Source organism: Sphaerodactylus townsendi, linkage group LG01 (genome assembly GCF_021028975.2).
Source record: "Sphaerodactylus townsendi isolate TG3544 linkage group LG01, MPM_Stown_v2.3, whole genome shotgun sequence".
Lineage (NCBI taxonomy): Eukaryota > Metazoa > Chordata > Lepidosauria > Squamata > Sphaerodactylidae > Sphaerodactylus > Sphaerodactylus townsendi.
This window is the reverse complement of record NC_059425.1, coordinates 123,915,941-123,935,571: the sequence shown is the minus strand read 5'-3', so window position 1 is coordinate 123,935,571 and position 19,631 is coordinate 123,915,941. Positions and strand designations below refer to the sequence as shown.

At 45.8% G+C, this 19,631-nt stretch overlaps 2 protein-coding genes across 4 annotated transcripts in view; one reads left to right on the top strand and one right to left on the bottom strand.

Moving 5' to 3' along the window:
- The window catches only part of CRYBG1 (crystallin beta-gamma domain containing 1), a 138,017-nt gene that overhangs the window by 114,652 nt on the left and 3,734 nt on the right, over nucleotides 1-19,631 (top strand). For all 3 annotated transcript variants that reach the window (XM_048493504.1, XM_048493495.1, XM_048493514.1), the window contains 7 exons: nucleotides 39-71; nucleotides 585-697; nucleotides 12,155-12,284; nucleotides 14,525-14,664; nucleotides 15,428-15,551; nucleotides 16,104-16,265; nucleotides 19,308-19,470. In XM_048493504.1, coding sequence (XP_048349461.1) covers nucleotides 39-71; nucleotides 585-697; nucleotides 12,155-12,284; nucleotides 14,525-14,664; nucleotides 15,428-15,551; nucleotides 16,104-16,265; nucleotides 19,308-19,470 — 865 coding nt within the window. The remainder of the gene's footprint in view (nucleotides 1-38; nucleotides 72-584; nucleotides 698-12,154; nucleotides 12,285-14,524; nucleotides 14,665-15,427; nucleotides 15,552-16,103; nucleotides 16,266-19,307; nucleotides 19,471-19,631) is intronic.
- On the bottom strand, nucleotides 7,605-9,191 carry LOC125431031. Its single transcript, XM_048493527.1, has 2 exons — nucleotides 8,833-9,191; nucleotides 7,605-8,477 (listed from the first exon to the last, which is right to left on the bottom strand). The coding sequence occupies exons 1-2, from the start codon at nucleotides 8,945-8,947 to the stop codon at nucleotides 7,837-7,839; spliced, it is 756 nt and encodes a 251-aa protein (XP_048349484.1). The 5' UTR covers nucleotides 8,948-9,191; the 3' UTR covers nucleotides 7,605-7,836.

Below are 19,631 nucleotides of genomic sequence, written 5' to 3'. Positions count from 1 at the left end.
ATATTTCTAATGTGTACATTATTTTTCTTACATTTTAGGATACCACCAGTGATTATATGGGGAAATTTAAGGTAAAACTTCTACGATTTTATGTCACAAATATAGCATTTAAATTAAACCAACAGTCTTGAATGTGGCTGTATTGACAAGCAAGTATATGTGGAGAAGTCAGCATGTTACATAATGAATGCTGCAGGTAGCTGGTGGCCAGGAGAAGGCAATAACCAGGGGGTAGATATTTTAAGTCTTCCCATTTTTTCTTTGATGTGTTAGATAAAATGCATTGCTAATTCTCATGCTTGTCCTGCAACCCTGGTCCTTCAAATGCAGGACCAAATTTTTTTTCCAAATGCTTAGACTTTGCATTGATCAGATTTTGAACTTTTTACTTGTTATGTAGTATCATATTATTTAAAATATTGGCTGCATATCATTTTAAACATAAATATATTTTTCTGTTCAAATAAGTGTTTCCATGTATTCTTCAATATAAAAGTGATCTTAGATGTAGCTGAGCATGGGGGTGGGGGTGCATTGTGTGCTACAAATTCAGTGCTAAATATTTTGGTGCTTTATCTTTAAAGGTCCAGTTATTTTCAGAACCAGAGTTCCAGGGCAGAAGTCAAGTGTTTGAGAAAAACGCTTCTCAAATTGATGACTTATTTCCTGCCAAGTCTTCAAAGGTGTTATCTGGCAGGTAAGTACGAAGCTGTATCATTAAAACTAATCAGTACAGCAGTCAGGCTTATAGAAGCAAGCTGCTAAGTGAAAAGCAGACACCTTTCATCAGGGTTATTGATCTTGATCCAAACGAGTTATTGAACTTGATGCATTCTCCCATCTGGCCACCAGTTGTTGACTTGACCGGAAATTTTCTGGGACTTGCAATTTAATTTACACTGTAATTTAAGGGAGTTACTAGGCTGAAGTCAGGCAAATGTGCCGAAGCAGCAGAAACACAGTAATCAGAATGAGTCTCACAGTGCAGTGAATGTACCTTAGCTTCATTCTAAGGTATGTGTCATTGTATCAGTTCACTGCATACTGTTACATGCCACTTGTTAGCTTATGCCACCTCCTGTCCTCCTGTGAGGGAAGGAAGTGCCCTATAACAGGTTGCTTGCTTCTGTCTCAGACATTTGGCTACAAGATATCTTTGGGCGTTTTCGCACACACTTTTTGTTCCAGAATAAAAGCGAACCGCATTGATTCCTTGCCTTTTTAATGTAGTTTCGTCGCTCGATGGCATTTGCACATGGCCCTGTAGTCACGCATCTTCCCCTGCTTCGCGAGTCCACGTGTTTTTTGCATCCCTCCCACACGGGAGATGCACGGTGCAAACGACTTAGATCCCTGATTGGCTCTTGCGCGCAGTCCTTTGGGCGTGATCCGGGGTGGGCTAAATCGTTCCCTTTGCGTCACTGCCGTGAGGGCGTTGCCTTTCGTTGTCATCCGCGGCGTTGAGGACGTTGACGTACAATGGCGTACGTGGGATGAAACCCCTGAGTTGGCAGCCGTTAGCTCGATACATCTCGCGTTGGCAGTTAGGTGACGTGATCTCGTTAAGCCATTTCATATAAGCGTGAGCCTCGAAGTTCTCGCATTTACCAAGGAGAATTGCAGGGTACTGCACTACCTGGTTAGTAGGTTGCCCTCACCAGATTTATTGCCTCGCTTTGCTACAGAACTGCTTTGTGGGCATAATATCTGATGGAAAGCCATCAGGTCGCAGTATATGCCTCCGGACTACAGAGGGAGCATACAGAGCTGCGCTTCTTGCCTTCTGGCCATTTGTGACGCTTCTGTATTGCCACTGGACGAGGGAATCGAGTGTCTGCCGCAAGACAAGCCTTCTATGCACGCATACGGATGTACGCATGATAGTTTACCCGCGGAAAAGCTTCTGCACTTTCGCCGGTCGAGGTAGAGCGGAAGAGTGGCGTGGGTCTCGCCCGTTGGGTATTTGCTCTTTGGCCAGCCGCTTCCCCTACCCCGCACTTGCCGCTTCTGGGTGTACCGCGCACCGTAAGGCAGGGACTGGTGGTACGCATAATCTGCGTGTAGGTCATCGGCATGGAACGATGGAGGAAATGGCTCAAGAACTTCCGTGATGCCCAGGCAGAGGAACGTTCCAGAGGGATCGTTGACAGCCCTAGCACCAGCATTGCAGCCAAGACACACGCGATGCGGGCGGCGCGGTTCGCCAGTGGAGATCACCGAGTGGGGATGGCCATTTGGTATCTGGCCAGTCCCAACTCCTTCAGGGAGAGTCACGAGCAGCGGATTTGGAGTGGAGCACCACCACCACGCTTCGCAGGCTGTCCATGAATTCTGTGGAAGCCGTGAAGAACATCCTGTTCCAAGAGGGTTGTCCGGTTCGGCGGATCCAGTGGGAGAAGGTTGCAGGCTGACAGCGGCCGTTTGATAGTGCTACCAGTCAGTGCACACTCTCCACTTTTGGGATGCGTGTCTCTTTGGGTCTGGTGGCCCTGAGGTACAGTTTTTAGTTCTGAATTCTTCTGGAGTTTGATTACACGCACAGAGTCCAGGCAATTGGGGACACATGTTCCCCTTTCTTTATTTTATTGACTCGAAATGGACGGGGAGGCGACTCCCGTGAGGTGGAGTAGGGCTTCAACAAAGCGTCATCCGGGATAAAGCGTCTTTGCGCTTCGTTCAGAACCCAGAAGCGGACCACGTCCAGGAATTGCTTGGGTATGCATATCTAATTTTGGAAGAAAAAGGGAGCTGTAGGGTGTGCGCTCAAGGTCCAGAGAGGGCAAAATGTTGAACATGTTCTGGGGCCAGTTTTTTGGGAGGAAGGGCTGGGGAAGGTTCCACCCAGGGGAGCAGATATCCTCACCCGTGGATCGCTTGAAGAGGGGTTGAGAGCAGATATGGCGTTACAATGTAATTTGTTTTCGCATTTGAGAATTATCTTAGTGCGATAAATGGCGCCCACCGAGCCACCTCTCCCATGCAAGAGGCGGTTACGGCTTCAAAAAAGCAAGTTTTGGCATTGCCACACTGTATTGATACAGCCGTTGCCAGGCACTGGGCAACCTGGCTAACCCAGGCAGGTTTATGGAGTGAATTTGAGTGCGGCAGCATCTTGCCAAACTGGGGACCTGTCACTGGCAGTGCTGCGAGGGAATTAATTCAGAATGACGGGCTCCAGATTTTAATCCAGGGAGGGCCATTCAGCCTGTGGTGGCCCTCCCGCCTCTATGTATTAAAAATAGAGAAGAGAGGAAATGAAGAAAATTCAGAGCAGGATCTCTGATGAGGAGAGTAGCGCCCATGGCAAGGGGCATGCCTGCAGAATCGTCCCATAAGCGCACTCATGTGCCTCTACCCTGCCGCTGTTCAGGAGATTACAGAGCAATGGCGTATGCGACTTGCACTAACTGTCTGTTTTTCCCAAACAACCTCCAGGTTATGCTGATTTGCTAACATAGGTCATTTCCTACAGTGCGTCGGAGCAATTGATGGGTGCCACATACAGATCTCTTAAACCCATCGGACGCTTCCGCGGACTACATCAACAGGAAGAGGGTGGCCTCCATTGTTCTTATGGCTGTTTATGCGATGACAAAGGACGCTTCTCTTTGAGGTGGACATTGGTCACCCCGGTAGAAGCCACGACGCGCACATTTTCAGGGGTTGCCATTTCACACAGGCCATGGACAGGGGTGCCTTCTTCTAAAGTTAACCCTGTATTGTCCATTCACGGCGTGGCTGTCCCACCGCTGATTTTAGCGGATGGCGCATTCCTGGCGCGGAGGTGGCTTGTAAAGCCATACCTTCATCCACGTAAACGCTTATAGAGAGCTCTGTACAACAGAAGAATGAGCAGGTATTGCCAGATGTGTTGTGGAGCCGCCTTTGGGCGAATAAAGGGGAGGTGGAAGTGCCCGTGGCACAAGCGTCTATAAGGGTGGAGAGGGCTAACTCCCTGGTTGCCACTTCTGTGTTGTCTCTACACAACCTATGCCAAGCGGAAAATCAGGACTCTCCGGAGAGTGAATGGCGGATCGGGTCTCCTTGCTAACTCAGGATGGGAAGAGCAGCACCCCAACACAATTGACCAGGGTGAGGGGTCCTACTCTGAGGATCAGCATCTGGCAGCGGGGAAGGCTGTGAGGAAATGCCCTGGCTACCTACCTCTACTGCAACCGCCTCTGTGCAGCAGTAGTCTCCTCCGCTCATGTCTTGTACCATTGGTAAAGTACTAATGTGCAAAAATTTTTTTTTTATTTTCTCCGCGAATAAAAGTTTTTTTTCCACTGATAAACCAAACCTACACGCCTATGGTGTCTCAATTCTACTACACATCTCCCCCCCTCTCCACTCACACTTGGAGACAGCATCCAGGTGAACCACCTTTCACCAAGTAAAGGAATTGTCCTACGAGTTGATTAGGGGGGGCAGGGTGCTACCTTGGGGAGGCGGAAAAAAAAGATGGGGTGTTTTTTACGGGGGGGGGGGGAATCACTCCTGGAACCAATGGTCCCTGGGCAAGCTCCAAGATGGGGTCATGACAGCCCCGACCTATAAACGCCGGGCGTAAAAAAAATTGTATTATTATGAGGTATGTGTGGAAACAGTGAGGCCTTTGGCGAGGACTGTGCACTGGAAGTTCATAGGACACTCGCCAGGACTCCTGTTGCGTAACGCATGCTGATGCTTGTTTGTTGGGAGCACTCTAATAGCAGTTTTACAGCCTGCGCGCTGGAGGCATGAGGGACAGGAAGTTCCGGGGTTAAACATGCAACGCCACGCCGCTTTCTCCCGTTAGGCTTCCACTAGGCTGTCCCTTCCATGGCTTCTGTGCGGGCTCGCTGGCCCATCCTCTTCTCGCACTTCTATCACCCTCAGTAACAGTGAGCACTTAAGGGTCGATATATGTCGTCCTCTCGGGGTGTGAACTGGTCGGAAGAGGAGGTGGAGGCGATGATACTGTCTGTGATCAGCAGGGGGGTGGCGCTCAACCTGGTGGGTAGCGGGAAGGTTCTAACAGGAGGTAATATAATTCGGCCTCAGCAAGGCTATGGCAAGGGAGGGATACAACAGGAGCCCTACTCAGATTCAAAATAAGTGGAAAGCGCTCAAAAAAGAGTACTTAAAGCTGAGAGCGGCCTCATGTGGAGAACCAAGCCGCCAGCTGGGAGGCCAAAGCACTACTCCCTCATGCGCGAGGCTTGGCTGAAGGCTGGTGGTCCCGAGCAGACAGCGGAAATGAAGGGGGGTGAGTCTGGTAATTTGCCACAGCATGCTCCTTGCAGTGACAAACCAGTTTCTGGCTCCAAATGCACCTGCTAGTTTTAATCTGAGCACCACTGAGAACCAACCTGAATCAAAGTGAGGATTGCAGTTTAGCTTCTGGAAGGAGTGTGACTTCTACTTTAGTGTTACAGAGCACTCTGGCGTACCGGCCCTGCTCTGGCTGAGCACAACGATTAGAGGTGCATCTGTGTGAACCTTTAAGCAAAATCCAGGTGCAGTAATGTGATAAATTGTGCAGCGGTGGATTTTGAGGTTAACAGCCAGAGCCAGACCACTCCCTGGCCGTGGTGCATACCTAACGCCCAAGGCGTGCGGCTGGTGATGTGAAACTCTACCTTGTCAATTCAGGTTCTCATGAACAAGCCTAAATGTAATTGCTGTGTTTTACTTTCGGCTAGCCCTAGCATTTAAAGGCTGTGTCTGATCCAATCCACGCCTAAGTGCAGTCTTCTGAGGGTGGGCAAGTGAGAGGGGAATGTGATGCCCTTTGGAGGCGCTTCTGCAGTAGAGGAAGGGGGCCGGAGGGCACACTCTTTCTCCTCTTCCCTTACCACTTCCTTAGTCATGCAAATTAAAGCGGGCATGTGAGCACCGCTTATCTCCCCTCCCGCATTACGCATGCTCTCAGTCTGGCCTTATGGTCTATAGCTGCAAAGCCGCATTAAACTGGCGGTGGGAGCGACATTGTGACGTGAGCACTGCAGGCCACTCTGCCTCTCCCGTTGCTTGTATTACCGCAAAGCTTACCTATCAACGCGGCAGAAAGGTTAAGACTTCCTTTAACTTCAACAGCGGACGCTTTGAAGAGCGCACCATATTCCCGGCCCCACCTTGAGAAACTTGATGCGTGGAGTCTAAGGCAAACTTTGGGAACTACAAACTTCTGAGAAAGTTAAGACATAGGGGAACTGTGGACCAGTTTGCCACAATGCCTTACCCTTGTCTGATGGGAGCCTCATTACGCTGGCCTCGGTTCCAATGATTGTTATGGGGCTCTGCCGAATGTGGGAGATGCACTTTTAAAAATTAGATGTATGTGGCTATCTGGAGCTTAAAGGCCATGCATCCCCCTATTCCCTTTCAGGAGCAGCTTCACCCACCCTCACCAAAACCAAGGAGGAGAGGAGCCGCAGGGGCCACCCAGGTGCAGTGCAGAAAGTGAAGATGAGGGTAAGCCTACCCAGGTGAGTGCCATGCCCCTTGGGAAGGGTGTTGCCGCTGGATGCCAACGCTGCCCATGCCACTGAGACAGTCATGCACCTTCAAATGCTAACTCGGCTCTGCAATCTCTCCATGTTTGCAAGGAATGTCTATGCACGCCGTGAGGCCTCTAACCACGGCAGGGCGCTCTGCAACAGAAAACCACGACACGTGCAGCGGTACCTCAGACAGAGCCATCGCTGGATGCCAACTGTAGAGCATGGAAAATCACGGGGCTGTTTTGCTGCGTACGCGCGCAGAAGATTTCGCTTGGACCGGGACGGCTCGCACAGCACTTCGGCAGCAAAGGGATGCTGTTATGGGCCACAACGTCCAGGAACCAGCCCTCGCGCCGTACATCATCTAAATTTTTCATCAGGTGCTATATCTTCCACACTCTTCAGACAGGGATCTGGAGCGCAGGCTGGCTGTGGTTGAGAAGTGGATGAACAGGAGGAAGGGGGCCGCCAGGAGGTCTTCTGCGCAAAGCGGAGGGCTGCAGAGAAGGCAGTAAAACCGCTACGGGCGCCGGCATCCAGCGGCTCGCAAGCAATCAAACTTCCCTAACCCATCTCCCGCTGCCCTCAGTTGTCTTAGCTGTAAATGCATTGCTTAAATCACACAATAATAAAGGCAATTGCACTGTACTTACAAATGCTGGTGCATATGGTTTTATTATCGCTAAGTTGGTTGGCATCTCTGCAAAGCAGAGGATTGTCTGCTTTCCATGACCTTCCTCTCCTGGCAACCAACCTGAGAGGACAGGCATGTATAACGTTTTATAAAACATAAAACAAATTAAACTCTGATGCTTAAACGCACATCACTAGCCTATGCAAAAGCAGGGGGGGGGTCCTGCCGTGGTGGTGGCAGACAGAGAAAACAAGGGTGGGTGGGTCGCTGGCTGGTTACATCTCTGCAAAGCAGAGGATTGTCTGCTTTCCATGACCATCCTCTCCTGGCAACCTACCACAGAGGCCAGGGACGTGTAGCCCTTTTTAAAATATTAAACCAACTAACCTCTGATGCTTAAACGCACATCAATAGCCTATGTAAAAGCAGGGGGGGGGGGTTCTGCCGTGGTGGTGGCAGACAGAGAAAACAAGGGTGGGTGGGTGGGTGGGTCGCTGGCTGGTTACATCTCTGCAAAGCAGAGGATTGTCTGCTTTCCATGACCATCCTCTCCTGGCAACCTACCTGAGAGGGCAGCCATGTGTAGCCTGTTTTAAAATATTAAACAAATTTAACTCTGATGCCTAAACGCACATCGCTAGCTAACCTATGTAATAGAAGGGGGGGGGGCTTGCCCGTGGTGGTGGCAGACAGAGAAATAACAGGGGGGGGAGGTCCTCACAGGTCCATTCTTGCTTTGGGCTTCCTCAAGCGTTTGTGCATTGGCTGTGATTCTTGGCAAGCCACCTGAGTGCAGCACAGCTCAGAGGTCTCCCCAACCATCATCAGGTCCTCCACCTGTGATGGAAGGGGCGCCGTGGCGCCCACACAGGACTCCAAGTCGGTGTCCTCAGCCAGAGTGGGATAAGTCACCTCTGCCGCATCTCCAATGAGATTTGCAGCCGGGCCAGCAATTTCACAAGTGGGCAGGCACTGCTGAAACGCTGGGGCAGGCAAGGTTTGTGATGCGACCGCAGGAGCAGAGGCGCCCAATGAACCCCCAGCACCCCTGCCACCCGAGGAGCCCATGCGCTGCAGCAAAGCCGTCACAAGGGTCTGCATTATGTCATTCCCCCTGTCGATGGCCAGCCTCAGCGATGACAGCTCCCTGTTTTGCTCTGCGCGGCTCTGCATGAATGACGCCACCTCCCTTTCCCGCCTATCCTCGAAGCGCCTCCTCTCCATTGCCTCGACCTCTCCCTGCTCCACCATGGCCTTCGCAAAGTCAGCGAGCACTCCAACACGTCGCACACGCCGCCTGTCAGCAGTCATTCTCCGCTCTGGTGAAGTCAGTTCCATCATGGGCAGGGGTGTGGAGCCTGTAAGAGGACATCGTTGTTGAAAGAAGCAAAATTAATAGCCAGGTGATGGAAGGAACTTTTATGAATCCACTGTCATCTACCCTAGGCTCGCATGGAGGGAGACACACTTTCTTGTTGAGCACATGAGCAGATCTGCATAGGCATCCCAGGGTTTGCAGATAAGCTGAATCAGAACCCCTAGCATTCACATTGAGAATCAAGCAGTGAGAGCTCAGTGGGCACGAGTAATGAGCAGCTCACTTTTGCGGCATGCTGTCTTCTCTTGTCGTGCAATGGAGTGGTTGTCCTATGCTCTCAGAGTGCCTACCACAAAAATCGCTGGTGTGGGGTTGGGGTTTGTGTTTCAACGCACCTTCATTTGCACCAGAACTCCCAGCAATAGGATGGTCAAGGACATCATTCATGTCACCAGAGGTGTCTGCAAAGAGAGCTGCCATGAAGGAGAAAGAACATGAGGCCGCACTCATCACTTTTCTTCCTTTTGGACAAGCACTAACGCATTGCGCTGTGAGTGCTGAGCGCTGCAGGGTATTTGGCCGCACAATCGTTCAGCAGCACACCACCCTGGCAGGGCGCAGACACGCAGCACTAACATGCAATGGCTAAGAGGCATCCTGTTGTGGTCACCTCACATGCCCGCCAAGCCTGTGAGGGACCATTGCTCCCTGCATCGCTCTCCTGGCAGGAAACCATTGAATGTGCACTGTTGTTTTGGGGCAAATTCCATCAAGAACAGCTGTGCCCCTTAACCCGTCCCCACTTTTGGCGCACGCACTGTGATGGAGGGATGTCGTGGGAACGCACCTGCCACCATGGCCTTACACACCAACAGGCTAAACAATAATGAACTCACACCACACCACTCATCTGCGACACTAGGGATCTAGGTAATAGATCCTCTGGAGAATTGCTGATTTCTGAGGTGGAAACTGTTGGCGAAAAGCATTACAAGAGTTCTGTAGCTTCTTGCATTGCAACCCAGGTGAGGCCAAAGAGGAGAGAGGGGAGAATTGAGGATTCACCCTGTAGTCCACTGCACTGTGCAACTTAGCGACAGCGGGAATGAAAGCTTTTCCCCCCCCCCCCTGCACATCATCACTTTGCCCACAAATGGGACATGGCCGGGGACCACGGATTAAGCCAACCCAGAAGGGAAGCGTGCAGAGTCTGGAGTGCCCCATCACAAGAGAGGCTGAACAGAGCAAGCGCTGCATCAGGGGGTATCAGAGCAGAAGTATAGGAAAACTCACACCCTGGGATGCTTAGGGGATGGGAACAGAAACCTGCAGGGGTCTACGTCCTATGGTCTGAAGTCTCTGCTCCCCAGCAGCTGCGGTGGAAGTCCCTACTGGAGATCGGTCACGACGCACTCAAGGTGATGCGAAGGGTTGATCGTCCACAATATCCCCCCCCAACATCTGCTCGGAGAGCTCCCTCATAGAAGGGCATCGTCCGAGGCCCATTCCCTGAAGTGTTGTTGTGCTGAATTGTATCCGGCAAAAGTCCCTTTTCCAAAGTCGCGCCTTCGTCCTGCACTCAACGGACGTCCTGTTGTGCCCCCTTTCGCGCATTTGATCTCCCACCCTCTCAAGCACGTCCAAGTTGGCGTGCGAGGACTTCAGCGAGCGCGGGCTTCACTTCCCCACACGCGGCCATGAGGTCGCTTCGATGCTCCTCCACCGGCCTTAATACGCCCCTCCCCGGACCCTTACTCGAAATGGCGGCGGATTGTTTGTGCGCTTCGAAGTTTCCTCCCGGCGCATCCACGTGCCCGAGACTCTTAGAAACGTTGCGCCGCGGTAGCGGGGCAGGCAACGAGCAGACGAGTGCGTGCTGGAGCCGTATCACCGTGCAGGGGGCCAGCGAGCCACCAGTGGGTCGAGCGGCAAAGCGCACACGACCCGGCGGTATGAGGGGGGGAGGCGAGTGAGATGCAAAAGGAACAAAGAAGTGTGCTTGCGCAGCCAGAACGCGCCAATCGCACTCCCATTGGATGGATCAAATCTCGTCTACACGCTGGGCGTAAACCCTCGCTGCCGCCCTGATCCACTTCCGGCTCTACATTTGTTTATAACTAGGCACCAAATTCTGGGGGGAAACTTCTATGCGTTTTCCCAAAAAGTTGCAAAAAAATTGTCGAGCGTGCAGGAAAAATGTGGGTTTCTTGGAATGTGGCGCAAAGAGTTAGAAGGCACATTTTAAGTGTGTGTGTGTGCGAACAGATGTAATGATACTTTCACGGCGACCTCTCCCACATGCCAGATCTGCAACAAACAGTGTGTGCGAAAACGCCCTTTGACAAGGAGGAAAGGAGGAGGAAAAAGAGCTGGTGGTGAGGGAGAAGGCAAGCAAGTGAGAAAGCAAACTCCTGCTGCTGCCCCTGCTGCTAGGGCCCTTTCCTCATGGGCCAATAACCATAGTATAACCATGGAATATAATCTGTTGTGGATGGGAACTTCGCATGGTTCCCGCCCCTTCATCAAGTCTGTCCTGGTTTTTCTGCCCCAACCCGCCTCTCCTGCGTGGCTGCGGGGGTTGTTCATGGCTGGCTGCGGTACTATGCAGCCAGGAGAGGCAGGTAGGGTAACAGCCAACACACTCCCATGCGAAGTCATGTTGGCCAGCCATGTTGGCTCCGGGGCTGCCCACCTGGAGCTGTGCGAATGGCCCTGGGGCTGCACTGGGATCACATATCCCAGTTTGCACCAGTGTTTCTTGGCCCATGCGGAAAGGGCCTAAGACAGAAATTACCTTTCCTGACTATCTGAAACAGGGCAATCTTTTCCTTTTTCACAGAACCCCCTACCTGGCACTCTGTGCTCCAATAGAAAAAGGTGATGAATAACTACAAGCAATGGAACAGCCAGGCAGTGGCTCTAGCATAAGTCAGCAATTCAGTTTATTGCTGTGCTGCAGCCACATTGGTATTAAGAACATAAGAACATAAGAACAAGCCAGCTGGATCAGACCAGAGTCCATCTAGTCCAGCTCTCTGCTACTCGCAGTGGCCCACCAGGTGCCTTTGGGAGTTCACATGTAGGATGTGAAAGCAATGGCCTTCTGCGGCTGTTGCTCCCGAGCACCTGGACTGTTAAGGCATTTGCAATCTCAGATCAAAGAGGATCAAGATTGGTAGCCATAAATTGACTTCTCCTCCATAAATCTGTCCAAGCCCCTTTTAAAGCTAAAAAGAGAACTTAAAGTCACAGTGCTTTGATGTACATGTGAGCGCAGTCATAAGTACTGTAAAAGCAAACTGTGTGCCCTGGAAATGAATATTTTGGAATGAAATGTATGTTTGTTTACCAGTGGTGTCCTAAGCAGAGTTACACCTTCTTAGCCCACTAACCTCAATGAACTCAGGGTGTAACTTTGCTTAAGATAGCACTGTAGATCACTTTAAGCAACTTCTGCCTTCTTGAATAAACAAAATGGAGGAAAATATTTTACATTATCTGCGTTGTCAATTGACTATAAAACATCAAAGTGATGTCGCCAACCATCAGTAAGGAAGTAAGAATCAAGAATACATCTGATGCAGAATTCTGACGGCAAACTTTCAAAACACATTGTGCTCCTTTTCAGGAAGAAGCTAGTCAGATTTTTTTCCTCTTGCTGATGGTCTCTTATTTCAGAGCAGGAATTTACATCCTCATTTTCTTCATTTCTTGTAGTTGGATTGCGTATGACAAGGAAAACTTTTCTGGTAATCAGTATGTGTTAGAAGAAGGGGCCTATCCTGATCTTCCTGCAATGGGTTGCCTACCCCACACTTGCTTGAAGTCTTTACAAGTGATAAATATTGTAAGTTTTAGACAGATTTGGATAAGCAAATGAGATGGGAAAGCTTGACTGGCTTACTAATGCAAGTTCTAAAAACAAGAAAAAAATAATGATGTGGCATAACTTAGATATGGCACCATGAAGTTGACATGCATTAATATACAATAATTTTCATGGTTTGTGAGTATTTTTGGATATCAATAAAATCCCATTTTAATAGCTACAGTAGCTAAACAGAAGTGGTTTCCGCACAACCCAAATATAATGGTCTGAGGAAGTTATTTATCCCATTTGGGGGGAGAACTTTGCACAGGGCTCTTCCCCAAAACAGGTTCAGCCGATCATATTTCCCTCAACCCGGGTTTTACAAAAATCACTAAACTAGCGATCTTTTTGGAGAAACCAAAGGAGCCACAACAACCTGGACTGTTTGCAATCGCTTCCTAGAGAGGTGAAATCTCCAGTCCAAAGGCAAACAGGGGAAATCAGGTTCATTAATAACATTTTATGGACATTATTAGTGTGTTGTGTAGAAACCACCAGAGTCTTCTTTTTCAGATCATATTTTGTGATTGCTGAAAGATAGGGCTACAAGCTTTAATTTAAAGGTTAAAGATCTAATGCTTCAACTATAGTTTAAATTTTGAACCAGATCAGTTAGTAGAAAAGCAACACTATAGAAGTAAAACTGAGTGACTGTGGAAAGCTACGAATGTTTGGAAAATACCCATATCTCACTTTCTGAAAAGCCCCTTTGCTCTTTTTTGAGTGGAAATTCAAGGCAGCCCTTAAAGGAAGTATGTGTTTTTTCTTAATACACTCACTGTATGATATTCCTTTGTTCCTCAATAGTGAATACTCAAAGCCAATCCAATGATCTAACCTTTGTTTATCAAACAAAATGCACACGTGCATCATCAGAATAATTCCTGAAATTAAAGATTTATGTTTCGCAGTATGATAGCTATTAGTCTGAGCTGCGAAATCATCACTAAAGATTACTTTAGTCTATTTACAAAAGTAATGAATGACGAGACACCTGCTTTTTCATGCACACCATACCCAGACATTCTGCAGGTTTATTTAATTTCTCATCGGTCAGGCTTCCCAAGTCAATCACATTAAACTGCACACCTGGTATCGAATGCTGTACTCTGGAAACTAAAAATTAAAAGCTAATTGAAGCATTGTGGGAATTAATAAAGCATATTTAGAAAGCAGGCCTACTTTATTTGATTTTACAGCTACATTATTTTTAAAAAACCAGAAGACAACTATAGAAACTGCAGAATTCTGTCTTGCACAATCCAAACCTGTGGAGTATTATAACTTGTGCCTGGTGTCTTTTCTTGGATGATGCTGAGAAGAGCAGGTTGTGCAATACATAAGACTGACTTCTTCCCATAGGAAAAAGCAATTCTTTTCCCCCAGACCTTTCATGTACTCCTACATTTGTGCTGGGTGATCCAGTTGGGCATGTAGTAACTTTCTGGTGGCTGAAGACACCTTCATGTATCATAACATGAATGTTGCAAGATGAATTGTTTTCACTCTGTTTTCTACTGCCGTAGGCTCTCCAGATTAATATGTTAATCCATTATATCTTCAATTCTTTGATTTCTCTCAGTCCTAAAATTGATGTTTGGTACCAAATACATTGATTAGAGTGCAGTATATTACATATAAGCTCAACAATGCCAGGTTTTTTAGAATTCCTAGTGTTTAAAGAATTATAGGCTTGAAAATTCATATCATATCTGTGTATAGCTGTAGGGGAAGTTCTGCAATTATAGCTGTTGCTGAGTCATGAAAATGCCAACAAAGAATGGAAGGTGTGGCTATAAGTAATCACCTTGTTCTCTTTCCAGTTTTCATCCCACACCTAGAATAGTTTTTTCATGAGTAACGAGCTTTTGTTGCAGGCTTACCATCTATCTCACCAGTCCTGTAAAATATACTCTTTTTTTGTATTTCTCTGAATTAATCAGTTAAAGCAATTTTGCGAGTTCTGTGTGTTTTTCTTATGGGGCTGGGCAGCCATAATTGAATCAGGCCCAATGAAGACTCCCACTGTGGCAGAGTTGGTTGGTTAAATTAATAATTCAAAATGCTGGAAAATAGTGAGTTTTGTGTAGTGGTGGTGTGCTAATTAAGAACTGTCATCCACAGTCAGGAATGAAAAACCTATCTATCTATATTTCTTCATGAAATTCCTTGAACTGATATAAAACAAATGAACGAGACCTTTTATTTTAAAACAGGAATTTTCAGAGCCAGCAATTGCCCTTTTTGAAAAGGAAAACTTCAGGGGAAAGAAAATGGAATTTACTACAGAAATTGTAAACCTCAAGTTTCTTGGCTACAATCCTCATGTAGCTTCAGTACAAGTTCTTGGTGGCACGTGAGTTAACTTTTGAACATCAAGATTTGGTTTTTGTAGACTTTAAATAACCTTTAGGTGACATTTAGCAAATTATTCCTTATCAGTTTGTATAAGGAGAATGGAGCCTGAAAAAGAGTGACATGAGGGGCTATGGAATGCATCTAAGGTTTAAGGAGAATTTGTGAGGAAAAGAAATGAATCAGTCTTTTTTTGTTACTAAAGCTAATAGACAGTCTTTTTTCCTTACTATGGCTAGGGAAAGGGGCCTCAGTTGATGGAAGGTAACAGTCCCATGTTCAACTTGATTGGCTTCAACCCATATCTTTTATCCTTATATAATTTGTACTTCCTGCATAGAACAATGTTTTAAGTAGAGGCTATTTTGCCATCCTGACTGGTGAAGAACCTGTTGATGATTACCCTGACACTCTGTATGAATACAGGTTAATCCTACAACACATGCGGTTTAATTTTTCATCAGAGCTACAGATATTACTACTACATTAAAAATTGGTCATTGTCTTAATAGATAAAATCAGTCTGAACTGAGATTTGTCAGTGGCCTGTCTTGTACGTGGACATTAGCAAGTGGTGTTTTTTTAATGGAACTGAGATGTACTTTTCTATACTTTATGTAAAAATAACATACACGATTGCAGCATTAGTGAATATATAACTTTTGTGTATTGGTATTGCTGCAAGCATTTTTTTTAAATGATTTTGATTGCTTTACCTCATATACATTATTTTATGGAAATAATATTTTCATTTTTACTATTAGGTGGCTTGTTTATGAACACAGTAATTACAAAGGCCGTCAGATTTTATTAAAACCTGAAAACATACCAAACTGGCTCAGTTTAAGTGGCTACCACAAAATAGGTTCCCTGAGACCTTTACTGCAGGTAAGAGCTAAAATCCACTCAGAAATGTCTAAGTCTGGGTTAATGTTTCATAATTGTTGTGATTAGGTTGCTTTGTATTTATTCCTTGTTCTGGTATTTCACAAGTACTGTTTTTTATCAAATTGAATAGTACAAGCATAATCTCCTTGCAGACAAAACAATTAAATCTATAAGGCTTGATAACCTGCTTTGTTTTAAGAGACTTGTGTATGAATTTACCTACATTTTTGGTATGAAGGACAGCTTCACCTTTTACCCATCAGTTTTCATACTTGGCATCACCTACTCCTAGGAAAACATATTTGCATGTTTATACTATTCTAAATAAGCACATGTTTATGTCCTGTTTTTTCCTACATGGAAATAACATACAAGCACTCCTGAATTTAAGGTCCATGTGAGCAAACCAAGCTTACAATAATGGTAGAAGTGTGATTGTACCCAAATGTGCTGATGCTTGAGAATATCACAGTGTTGTCATTCCGAAGTTAGCCACATACAAGACACATTGTTTTCAGATTTTATGATTCATGAGCTCTGGTCTTTTCACAGAAACGAGTATACTTCAAACTTCGCAACAAAGAAACAGGACAATTCGTATCAACTGATGGAAATGTAGATGACTTGAATCTTTTGAGAATGCAGGTTGCAGATGATAATGATAAATCTGATGAACAAGCCTGGATTTACCAAGGAGGATATCTCAAATGCAGGGTAAAAATTCACATCAAGCATTTTTTTGCCTCTCATATGGGATGCAATTTACCATCCTTCATGTGTTTTATATAAGAAAAGCAGACAGTCAAGGATAAGCCCTGCTGAACACAAAAAGTCACTGAAAACTCGATACTTTGCCACCCATCCCACTCAGAGAACCCAAGCAATCCAATTATTATTCTCTTTTTAAACCAGAGTTTGGCTGTTCATGGTATTCTGACCCCCCCCCCAAAAAAAACCCAACCTTTTCCGATTCTTTTTCTTTTCAACTGTGAAGACCAGTGCATGAGTCAGTATGAGCTCTTCAGCCATTCATGCTTTGTTAAAGAATATGGTGGTTTTTTCTGTCATAATTTGCATAATCATCAGGGTATTTTATATTGTGAAAATAAAAAGACAGCTGAGTTTTCTAGCAGATCTTGAAGGACCGCTTTCCCATTTGTTAATAGATATGCCACACTGTTCTCTATAGTTGTGTCTTGAACCCTATGCTCAAGACTCCTTTTCCTCCTTCTGAGGAAATGCTGAAACTGTTTGTTGAAGCAGTCGCTGGAATCCTGTTGCTTCTGGATCTTTTACAGTAGAGCATTGCTGTTTTTCAATCGATTCAGATGTCCATTTCCTAACCTAGCAATATTTTGCAGCACTAGCTGAGCAGAGCAGTCCTAAACACTTCTCTTACAGGTAAATTCCATTGAGTTACATACTTCTCTGATCAAAGTGTTTAGGTTTTCATTTGGGCTGTAACATCAAATGAAGTTAACACAATGTGAGTGACAAGCCAAATGTCAGTTTTTCAAAGGTTGTATAACATCATTAGCAACATTCTGTCAAAGGGAGGGGTTTTTCAACTTGCCAGCTATGCTGTGGGGGAGAAGAACGTTTCCTGCCTTTCAAGAAGCCAAAAACATGTTTAGACATGGACAGAGCCAAAGCTTTAACTTACAACAGACTGCAAAAAGTAGAGGTGTTGATTTTAAGGTCCTAACTCAGAATTATAATTTTATTTATTTATTTATTTATTTATTTTTCAAATTTCTAGACCGCCCCATCCCCTAAGGGCCCTGGGCGGTGTACAACACAATAATCATTGTATACAGATAAAACAGCTAAAACCTTTAAAAGCAGAGATAATAAGAAACTAAATATAATAGTTAAACTAATTTATAAGATGGCATCCGGTAATCTCGTTTTCAGACCCTCTTTCAGAAAGGGAAGGGCAGCAAGTCCCGAGATGGCAGAGGTGCAGATGTAAAGGCCGCGGGAAAAAAGGGGGGGGGGGGGCTAATTGAAAACTAACATACAGGAACATTCACATGGTGTTACCACATGGCTTCCACTCTTTTAAATACAGACAGCTGCATTCTTGCAACCCAGCAGAAAGCATTCTTGCAACCCAGCACTGCTCAGTAGCAGAGATCATTCTTTTTGCTTGAAAAGATACAGTCCCTGGTATCTCTTAACAAGGGGGTGGCATGCAAGGTAGGGGGCCTGGCATCTGGACATGGCCCACCCACTCTAGCGGAGGGAGAGGGAGGGGAAGGGGTGGCATGCAAGGGAAGGAAGGGGGCCCAGCATCTGGACAAGGCCCACCCACCCTATCAAATGGAGGGGGAAGGGTGGCATGCAAGGGAAGGTAGGGAGGGGTGGCATGCAAGTAGGACTGGAAAAACCCTGCACATGAAACCAACTGCTAATCAAAGCTGACTGTATTGGGTTAGGCAGGATTACCCGAGTGTAAGTTAGAGTCATATTTTCATACAGTCAAGCTAAGTTTAAAATGGCAATTCTGGATAAATCATAGTGAGGGATTTTGTATTTAAAGGTTGACAAAATGATACTTATTTTTCAACTTCAACATATTTCTGTCATTCCAGGCAGCTCCTACTCTATATTATATAGTACCGAACCACGCTAGGCAAACTCTGGAGTGCAAAACATTTAACAGAAATGATTGGAATTTATTGAAAGTATTCCATTACCATAGTTGCTTAATCTTGAGTCTGAGATTGACAAGGCTATGATAATTTATGCACCATGAGCATTAGAAGCTTCTAACCAGGGTGTCGGTAAACACAAGAGGAGGGGGATGAGACTACAGGAAAAGGAGAAAAATCAGACAAACTTCCTCCTTTCCCATTCCATCCATGGAGAGCTTCCTCCACCAACATTTCTTTCTTGGAAGAGGAAGTTAGAGTGATTATTTATTTCATCTCATTATTATTAGTACAGGCTTTCCCGCATTTTCCTTCCTTGCGCCTGTTTATTTCGGGAGTGGTCCAGTTCTGCACACGTTTTGCTCCCTCTAGTAGTCGATTTGATTTGATTTGACATAACATAATTTGATTCGACATAACATAATTAAATCTGGCATAACAATCTGCAGTTCAAAACTTCAGGGAAATACACTGGATTTAAACTTGTTATATCAAATTGACCACAAGAGGGAGCAAAACATGCGCAGAACTGGAGAAACTCCCAAAGAATTTAGAAGTGAGAAAAATGAGAATGTGGAAAAGGCGCATGCCACATTTTGTCCATAAGGATACACTAATACTTGGCATTGCATTTGTAGGGACCACAGAGTTGCTGGGGAAAATCTGCTTTCACCAGCATAGTTTATAGGCAGAAACCCCAGAGATTTTTCATTCTGAAGTAGTTAGGATAGGAAACAAGGCAAAATGATACCAGTTTGTCTCACAAACAGGAAGATAACAAAAGTGTCACTGAGACCCTTTGACTAAATGAAGTCTGGCAACATAACCTGTACATCCTGTTGTGTGGTAAAACGGTTTCAAGATATTTCAGTAATTAAATAGCACTGAATAATGAAACACTGTCATTGAATTATGCTCCCAGAGCTGCAACAAGTATTTTGAACCTGTAGGAATACTGCTATTCTTAAACCATGGAAACCAGTATGTACATAGTAAACTACCAAGAGAAAACATCAATAATTCTGGCCCTGCATAGACATTATTAGCTTTTACAGCAGTGAGAGGAAGATTCTTGACTGATATTGTTTGTTTAACTACACAGATGGCAGAGGACTTTTGCTTGACAATTGTAGGAAGTCTGATCACTCCTGGTGCAAAACTGGGCCTAGCACTTCAACAGAATGAGGAAAAGCAACAGTGGAATATTAATCCAGATGGAAGAATCTACAGCAAGATAAAACCTAACTTAGTGCTAGACATTAAAGGTAAAAACTTTTGATAGAAATTTATTAATATCTCTGATGTGTACTAAGACTATCCAGGTCACCACATATTTGCAATTGCAGTTAAATGATAATTATTGCAATGCAAACAGGCATACCTGTCTTGAACACCTGTGGAAGAGGTTTATGTGTATGACTCTCTT

Coding starts and splice junctions, on each gene's coding strand:
- LOC125431031 (XM_048493527.1), bottom strand. CDS start 8,947: ATGAGTGCGGCCTCATGTTCTTTCTCCTTCATGGCAGCTCTCTTTGCA. Junction 8,478..8,832: donor GAGTTCTGGTGCAAATGAAG/GTGCGTTGAAAC, acceptor GTCCTCTTACAG/GCTCCACACCCCTGCCCATG.